General features: G+C 53.3%; 1 protein-coding gene across 2 annotated transcripts in view; it reads right to left on the bottom strand.

The window, feature by feature from the left end:
• Window positions 1-6: 6 nt before the first annotated feature.
• Window positions 7-9120, bottom strand: part of Rab36 (RAB36, member RAS oncogene family) — a 17243-nt gene continuing 8129 nt past the window's right edge. For both annotated transcript variants that reach the window (XM_005360182.2, XM_026785651.1), the window contains exons 5-11: window positions 7809-7910; window positions 5672-5736; window positions 4177-4228; window positions 3412-3493; window positions 2766-2856; window positions 1820-1945; window positions 7-1417 (exon numbers count right to left, since the gene is read on the bottom strand). In XM_005360182.2, coding sequence (XP_005360239.1) covers window positions 1359-1417; window positions 1820-1945; window positions 2766-2856; window positions 3412-3493; window positions 4177-4228; window positions 5672-5736; window positions 7809-7910 — 577 coding nt within the window. In that variant the 3' untranslated portion in view covers window positions 7-1358. The remainder of the gene's footprint in view (window positions 1418-1819; window positions 1946-2765; window positions 2857-3411; window positions 3494-4176; window positions 4229-5671; window positions 5737-7808; window positions 7911-9120) is intronic.

The raw sequence follows: 9120 nt of genomic DNA, 5'->3' as shown, positions 1-9120 counted from the left end.
ACAGGAAGGGAGGAGGGAGCTACAGTAAAGCTAGTGAATGTTGGTGTTGGACAGGAAAATACGCCACTGTTCTCAGGTGTTCGGCCATTGCTGAGTTAATGAACACTCACAGAAATGCATGGTATGCCAGGCACTTAGAAAAGGGCGCTGACCAACACGGCTGCCTGCAGATGTTTACCATTCTTGAGAGCAGGTGTTCCTAGATCTGGTGGTACCTGCCTGCAGTCCCAGCACTTGGGAGACGGAGGGCAAATCAAATCCAAGGTCAGACTCAGCTACACACAGAGCTGGAGGCCAGCAAGGGCTACGTGAGAACCTGAGAGCCTGTATTGGGTGGGGCAGGGGGAGAGAAGCAGCGCCTAGGAGTGCCAGCTGTGCCCACCTTCTTATGGCAGGAGTGAGACAAGATTGTACAGGTCTGGACCCAGCTATAGAAATACAGAGTGGGTGAGGAGTTGGGGAAGACCCTGGACCCAAGTAGGAGCGTCATGCTGGAGGCGGTTAGACATACTAGAGTCTGCATGTAGGTCCCAAGTCCTCCAGAGATATGTAGACCACTGCCGAAGTCCCGAGAGATACACAGGTCAGCTGGAGAGACACACGGTAGGTAAGCAGGGATGGGCACAGATGAAAGCACAGGGCAGCATCAGGCTCGGGATGTAGAATGAGATCCAGATGGACTCCATGCAATTGTCATTTCTCAGCATAGTCAAGACGATTCGTCTTCTGATGGGCCGGAGGTCTCCCTTCTCATCCACTGACCATGGGGAATCTCAGAGATGGAGGCAGGACTCTGCTGAGGGGAGCAAATGGACTTTTCCATTGTGCTTAGCAGTGGAGCTCCAGAGTCCTGGGATTCTGTGGCCGAGGGACAGCGGGTATCTAGGGCTGAAGCTGCAAGACCTAGACCTCCGTGTCTTCCTGATGAGAGGGCTCCCAGGTGGGAAGCTGCAAGACCTAGACCTCCGTGTCTTCCTGATGAGAGGACTGACAAGTCTTGCTGTTAGAATCGGGGATGCGGGTCAGAGGCCTCCTCTAGGGTCAGTAGGGAGAACTCCAGGGTGACTTCAGATAAGAGTGGGTAAGGGATGAGGCGAGCCCTGAGTGTCCTGAGTTTACAGTCGTGAAGCCTCTTGAGACCACAGTTACTCTGTACAGAAGGTTCGCCCCAGTGCCTGCCCCCCAACAACCAGCCAGACAGTATTGGGCCCCACACCCAGTGGAGCTGTGCCAAAGAGAAATGGCTGAGCCCCCGAGACACAGGCCTTCTCCAGCTTGAAGGCAGATCTACCGCAGAGCTTGGGCTCCACATCACCCCATGCCCGAACAGGGAGGAGATGGCTCTGATGTGGCCCCAGCTAACAGCAGCCCAGGCCAGGTGGCCTCTTGTTCTCCTGGGTCTTGGGTACCTCTATTCCTACAAAGACAGGAAAGTAAGATGGCAGCGGCCAGGCATCCTACAGCTGATACTGGGCAAAGACTACTCTACCTGGTAACTGGGGCCCTGAACTTGGTCCCCTGGGCCTGTCCTCCAAAGCCTAGATGACCTGCTGTGGGAGGGTCCCAAGGGACATTTGGGGTTGTGGCATTCAGGTAAGTGGGAGGCAAGACACATATGACAATCAGGAGCCTAAACCTGGCCCAAGAGGAGGCTGTGTGGAGATCAGGGAGGCTGGGGCAGGTGGGGTCATGGAAGCCACAGGCCTGAGATATGATAACAGTTCAGAGGTCCCAGAGGACAGCAAGGGTGGCAAATTGGGAATGGGGGATGTGGTCCCCATGCTGCTCCTCAGCCCCGCCCAGCCCTCTCTGTACTTACGGATTAGGTCTCCATCTCCATCTCCGACCTGGGACTGGCTGCTGGGCCTCTTCTCTAGGTCCTGGAGTACAGACTGCTCAAATGCTAGGGCAGCCACACGGCTGAAGAATGCCGTCACGTTCTCTCCTGGGGACCACAAGGTGCTCTCAGATGCATTATGGGCAAGAGCTAGGTGAGGCCATCCTTAAGCTGGCCGTGACCCTTTCAGAGCACTCCTGATGGCCAGTTACTGGTCCATCCACGGTGGCAGCAGGTAACCTGGCTTTCCGCTGGGCTCTGGTCCCCATCCCTACCCTGTTGCTGCCACCCACCCTGCTCCCAGGCTACTCCCTTAACCTCTGAGCCTTCCTTCCCCAGCACCTTCCCTCTCAGTCAGCTGCTGTTGGAAAGCTGCACAATCTGGTAGAAGCAGGACTTGACCGTGTGCCTTCTCTTTAGGAGCTACCCATGTGCTGTTGGCCCTTACATGGAATCTGTGTGCATCCGTCTATAGGTCCCAGTACCCAACATGAACATTGCCCAAGCGCAGCCACAACCTGTGCAACTGTGCAGAGAACTCCCCTTGCCCTACAGTGGGACTCCAGTGGCCCTGCTGTGGCTGTGGTCAAGGAGGGTGGTGCTCTGGGGGAGGTGGGCACCACTGCTGAGAAAGAGCAGCAGATGGGTCCGAGCATGGGCACTACCAGGTGTTTGTGGTGGCCTGGATGTGGCACTTCAAGTTTCAATCCATACCCAGCCTGTGACCAGATACACAGTCTCTGTGTACTGGAGGCAAGGGCTACGGCCCTGATTTCTGTGTTCTCACAGCCCTGGAATCTCTCGGGTGCCAGATGCTGCATGCCCTTTCATTTCCTCCCAGCAAGAGCCTGGTTTTACAACTTCGCTCTTTATACTTCTGCATCCTGCAGTCTTTTGATAATACATGCATGTGGGGTGCACTACTCACCGGTTTTGGCTGACACAGACCAGTACTCTGCCTGCATCTCATTGGCCAGGTGCACAGCCTCTGCTTCGGCTTGCTCACATGCTGCCTCCGACTGGAAGAAATGGCCCTGACTGACCCGGTATCTTGACCTTCACTGCAGGGAGTCCCTAAAGTGGCCACGTGCCTCTCGCCTTTGCTTCTCACCTCACCTCAAGCAAATGGTATGGAGGGGTGTCCCAGTGCAGGGATGCCCCCAATGCAGGGATACCCCCAGTGCAGGGATGCCCCCAGTGCAGGGATACTCCCAGTGCAGGGATGCCCCCAGTGCAGGGATACTCCCAGTGCAGGGATGCCCCCAGTGCAGGGATACCCCAAGTACAGGGATGTCCCCAGTGCAGGGATACCCCCCAGTGCAGGGATGACCCCAGTGCAGGGATGCTACTCGCCTAGGGCTAGTACTTTAGTGTCCCCAGGGAAACCTGAGTCATCCCCGCCTCCTGGGGGGGGCATGGGAGTTTGAGTACTCTCTTCAATTCTGAAGCCTGCTTTGAAGTCTAACACAAGGCAGCACGCTAGTGTTGTTCACTGCTTCTCAAAAGTGGGCTGCGAACATGGGCACTTTCTGAGAAGTCCCTCAGGGTTGGGCCTCCAGCCTCCCTCTGCTTACCAGAAGATCCTTCTTGGTTCCCACAAGGAAGAGGAAGCAAGAGCCTGCCTCATTCTCCCTCAGTGCATCATCCAGCCATTGCCTAGAATGTACAGAGCAGACGCAAGAGACGTGTAGACAGCCAGGAGGTACAGGGAAGGTACCCTGACCTACATGCCTAGGTGGGATGCTGGTGCTGGAGCCAGAAGGGCCTCAGTGGGACCAGAAGAATCTGGGACTACAAAGGCACTGGTGTAGGAGAAGTGAAGACTCCTGTTGTGAGAACTGGGTGACTTCTGCCCTTTATCAGCTGGAAAAATCATCCCTGTCTCCCCATAGGGCCTGGAAGATGCTCATGTGAATGGCCCAGGCAAACATAGGGAGGAGGGGCTTTGGTCCATGAGGTGGATTATTTCAGGAAGATGATGGCCCTCTGAAAGTGATCATTTGCCCTCATCTCTGCCCAATGAAAACTTTCTGTCAGGGAGGATGAGCTATGAGGTTATCCAGAGCCAAGGTAAAGGTGAACAGAGGGGTCCCTCATTCAAAAAGGTTTCCAATATGGTGGCGGCAGGTTTATCAAAGACAACGGTGGCCTGTCAGCTTGAGCTCCTGAGCAGCAGCTGGGGAGAGGTCTTTAGGGGTAAGTGGGAACCTGGACAGTAAGTGCCCATCATTCTGGGTCCAGCCAGAGGCTGGGGTTTGGGGAGCCCTTCTAGGCAGCTTCTTGAGTCCAGGTGATACACAGACATACACACAGAGCAGGTAGAACCTGCGGTTACTTGCCTGGTGTGCTCCAGCGTCTGCACATTGGTGAGGTCAAAGGCTGTGATGATCACTGGATACAGGGAAAGACAACAGCCAATCAGCAACAGAAGTGGTGGGGCAGCTACCCTAGGCATCTTCCCAGATCGCAAGGAACTACCGGGGTGGGGCACTGTGGAAACTAGTGAGGAGTCACCCTGTGTTGGCCCCCTTGAACCTGCATTCCCACCAGCACCCCCAACTCCCCCACCCACCAAAATCTGTACCTAGCAGCACAGGGTGGAGGGGAGGAAGGCACAATGAAAGGCCTGAAGCATATGGGCTCTGGTGGGAGATTTTCTGCCACTTATGGTCCAATGGGCTTGGGTGAGAGTTTAACTGTGGAGAGCTGCCTTCCTTGTCTGTACAGTGGTGAGAATGGTACCCCTAGCAGTCAGGAGGGACGCTGTTTTGAAAAGCTGTTGGTCCAGGGCCTGAACCCAGGTAGACTTTTCATTGAAGGATACGGACTAGCAACAACCAGTTAAAGGAAATGGCTTTTGTGGCGCCACGTGGGCAGCAAACTGCCAGGTATCTCTGGGGTCAGCTCCTTTTATCCTGAGTCTGCCCTGGATTCTACACACAGGAGGATGGTCCAGGCAGAGGTCTGCTCTCTGCTGCCCTACCGGGAGAAAGCCTGGACGAGGGCTTTCTGGGCACTTTGTGGCTGATGATATCCTACTGGTGATGGGCATGGTGAGTACTGTTTACAAAAGTATACCAGGTAACCTCACACCACTCGCTCCAGGGAGGCAGCAGCCCCTCAGGAAGAAAGGTTAGGAGAGGGGATAGCTATAGGAGGCCACCGTGTACGTGGCTGAGCTGGAGGTCCCACCCACAGCTCAGGGACACATAGCTTATATCCTGTTCTCCCTTCTTTAAACTATGATGGAACTACAGGGATTCTCTTACCACCACCAAGAAGACATAACTTTGAGCCTGGTTTGGGGTCCTTCTGATGGTTTCCCCACCTCCCACTAGATTCTACTTCTGCCTCCTTCCTTGGGACTTCACATTGCCACCTCTGCTGACTTTGAGCCTTGCTCAGCCCCCAGCTGCTGCCCCTGGCCATATTGGCAGTGGGCACTGAGGTCCCAATGTGGGACCTGCCAGCTCAGCCACGTACAGCTCTGCTGGGTCCACCTGCCTCTCCTTGCTGGCCTAGTCCCCTCTGGCTAAGACAGGAAAAGCTTCTCCTCATCTTCACCTGAAATATGAGGGCATCTCTCTTTTCTGAGACTCTTAAACAAGAATTATTTTTTCATGTTGAAAACTGGGCCTGAGCCTGCACCTGATACTTCAGATTCCCTAGAGTGTGGCTGTCAAGGCCAGCCGGGGTCTAGTAGTCTAAGCAGCAACTCTATCCCTAAGCAGTGGTTACAGTGTTCTCCCGGTGGCTCCCGGAGCACAGCACAGCACAGCACAGCAGTGTGCGGATGACGCAGGCTGAGAGCACCAGCGTCATTTGGCTGCTCACCTTGGGCACCACGGTAGTAGGCAGATGCAATACACTTGAACTTCTCCTGCCCGGCTGTGTCCCAGCTGAGGGGAAGAGGAAGACAGGAAAGCAGTGGGGGCAGGTTACACAGCCCCAGTATTCCAAGGCAATGGAACAGTGAGATCATAGGACAATCTTCAGGTCTACACCAACATGCCATTCGCACGTAAACAGCAGGAAGTGCCTGGGTGATCCAGTTCTCCCTGACCCCAGCTCCCTGGGTGATCCAGCTCTCCCTGACCCCAGTTCCCTGGGTGATCCAGCTCTCCCTGACCCTGCAATCCCCACTGGGCTCTTTCCTCGGATCACAGTGCCCATAGGAGAGAGGGTCTAACACTGCGGATTGCCTTGTCCAGGTAAAGTTATAGCTCTGACAAAGTTATAGCCCTTCTGACTGTGACATTACAAAGGAACTTATGTTTTCTAACAGGACAATTCTGGGGTTCCAGGACAGGCCTTCAGCATATGTGTGACCTGGACACCCCTTTAACTTCTGCATAGTAGCTCCCCATGTGAGGAACGGGGCTAGCAGGGGTACCGTTTGCATTGTGTGGGCAACTGATCAGTTAGCTCTGGCTTTCAGAAACAATTTCTGAGAAGGAACTAGAAGTTGAGCCCTAGACCCACAGAAAAGGAATGGGACAGCAGATTAATAATGCCTGCCACGGGTACAAGACGGAAACAGAAAAGGTGACATGCTAAAACCCTGCTTGTACGGGTTGAAAACAGGTTGTCAGTATGCAGGGATGGTCCTGACATCCAATCTACAATCCATCAATTTTTTAAGTCAACAGATCAACATTTAATTTTTCTCGGTAAACAAGTATGGTATCAGTGATCTGAATTTGTTTTTGAGCAATTCAGCATAATGAAGACTCGTGAGCTATATTCCTTCACTAATTCATTCTTTTTTTCATCTCTAAAGAAGCCTCTAGGTGGTGAATGGCATAGATTAAGCCAGGCAGGTGGCTGGCAATGGCCTCAAGATCCCGAGTCTGTGACAAGGCGGTGCCCATTTTACATTGGGCCCTCTAATTAGAGATTGCCTGGAGCCACAGTGAGAGCCTGGTTGCTGGCCACTGTCTGTACAGCTCCACCTTTTGCTCCTCTCAGCCTTCCAGAACCCATGAAGCCCTGGGATTTCCATAGCGTCTCTTGCTCTGAACCCTGTGCTCACCCTTGGACAGGATGTGTTATCATCCGGCTCCAGGATTCTATGGGGGCACTGTGTGCATGGAGATGGCAGCTGACATAGGAGTGGAGGGCTCAGCCTAGGCGGGGCACAGAGGAATGAAGACTAAAGCCAGGGAGGAAGACAGGGATGGGGGCTAGAACAAAGGCTTGGTGAATGTCAGTTGGCAAGGAGAGCACAGTGACAGCTAAACAAGACGGCAGGGAGGAGGAACGGGGGCCTTGCCAGGGAGCATGGGGGTCTGGGGAGAATGAGGTCCAAAACACACAGCACTTATACCGGGGTAGAAGAAGGTGAACCTTGGGAAGGCCTTGCACTGATGTCAGGGCAAGTGAAAGGGGTGGGAAGTGGGGGCAGAAAGGAGTGGGAAGCAAAAGCAGGGGCGGGGTTAGTAGAGAAGATAGACTGGGTGGGGAAGAACAATATGGGCAGAGCGGGAACACATATCCAGAGGGACATGACAGGAGAATGGAGGACATCAGGCTTGAGAAAGGGGTGAGGGCAGGGTGGCCTCCAGGACCCTACTCATCCACGACTGGCATAAAAGAAGTGACTTTGTCCTATTTTGTAGCTGAGAATAGAGAACAGAGCTCAGGAAAAAAATGCCAGAGGCAATTTTTGGGAGAGGACAGGAGGGCCAACTGGGGAAGAAGGCTGAACCTTAGTAATAAGTTTTCTGGGGAGGAGAGCGGATGGAAGTGCGGGCTGGGCTGTCAAGACCACCCCCCCCCCATCTGCAGACCAATGTGAGGATGGAGAGAGACTCTAGGGACCCATAAACCACGAAGCCTGGTTTCTCACAACCACCCAGGGCCGTGCTTGTCCAGACACATCCTTGTCGAGCACCGTAAAACACAGAGGAAAAGGATCTGGCTGAGGTCTTGCCCCAGGGGAAATCTCGAAACCATGTTAACAGAGACTTACATCTGGAGGCTGTAGGGAATCCCCGCGATCTCAAAGCGCTCGATTTCAAAGTCCACCCCAATAGTGGCCTTGTAATCACGGTCGAAAACATCCTTGCACAACCTGTGGGAGGTGAGGAAGTCATCAGAGGACCCCTCGCAAAAACGGAGGGAGGTGCTCACAGCAGTGCAAGTCTGCAGGAAAGAAGATTCCCCCAACAGGGAATCCATAAGTGATGGAGGCTGGGTGTGGCTGGTGGCACACGCCTCTAATCCCAGCACTAAGGAGGCAGAGGCAGTGGGATCTCTGTGAGTCTGAGGTCAGCCTGGTCTACACAGGGAGTTCTGGCCCAGCCAGGGCTAAAAAATGAGACTGTAAAATGCAGCAAGCCAAGTGATGGTGCACAGCGGCTGTGGGGTACGGTTTTCCATTGCCTGGACAAAGTCCTGAGAGGATGGCAACCGATAGAGAAGCTCATGGGGCTTGTAGCTCTAGAAGTTCCAGGGCATGACTGACTTAGTGATGTTGCTTTAACTAGTGGTGAGGTTTCATCATGGTGATAGCATATAACTGAGCAAAACCCCAAAACAACAACAACAAAAGTCTCTCATAGCTAGGAAGCAAAAAAAGGGAATGAGTTGGGGTACACCATTTGCTTCAGGTGTACACCCCAAATGACCTAACTACCTCTTACAAGGCTCTCCCTCTTAAAAGTTCTGCCACCTTAGAAAAGTGCCACAGGCCGGAGACGACAAGCCTCTGACGCAAGAACCTTTGAAAAATACTTATCCAACAGGGCGGCCAATAAGAATGATGTTGGGGAGGAGCATCAGCCCAGAAATTGAACACTATAACTCAAATAGTGAGAGCAATTGAGGGTCCATTCCCAGAGAAGACAGTGCAGGGGCTAGGATGCGCCACCATCTGTCAGTCACTGCAATGGCGGGCGCAGGCATGCGCATGCACACGCGTGCAGGTCAGAGGCTGACAACGCGTTTTTCCTCAGTTTTTGGGACAAGGTCTCTTACTGATTTAGCTAGACTGGCTGAGCAGCAAGCCCTAAAAAATCCTCCTAGCTCTGTCTCCAGGCTGCCACGCCTGGATCCTGGGGATTCAATCCAGGTTTTGGGTTCTTAATACAGGAAGCACTTTATCGACTGAGTCAATCTCCTGAGCTCCCAGTCTATTTTTTAAATTTTTTATTTATTTTAAAGGGTGTGTGTGTGAGTGTGTGTGTGAGAGAGAGAGAGCACGTGTGTGAGAGAGAGAGCACGTGTATGTATGTGTGTGTGTGTGTGTGAGAGAGAGAGAGAGAGAGAGAGAGAGAGAGAGA

This window comes from Microtus ochrogaster, linkage group LG2 (assembly GCF_000317375.1).
Source record: "Microtus ochrogaster isolate Prairie Vole_2 linkage group LG2, MicOch1.0, whole genome shotgun sequence".
Classification (NCBI taxonomy): domain Eukaryota; kingdom Metazoa; phylum Chordata; class Mammalia; order Rodentia; family Cricetidae; genus Microtus; species Microtus ochrogaster.
Note: the sequence above shows the minus strand (reverse complement) of the source record. Positions and strands in the feature narration are given on the sequence as shown.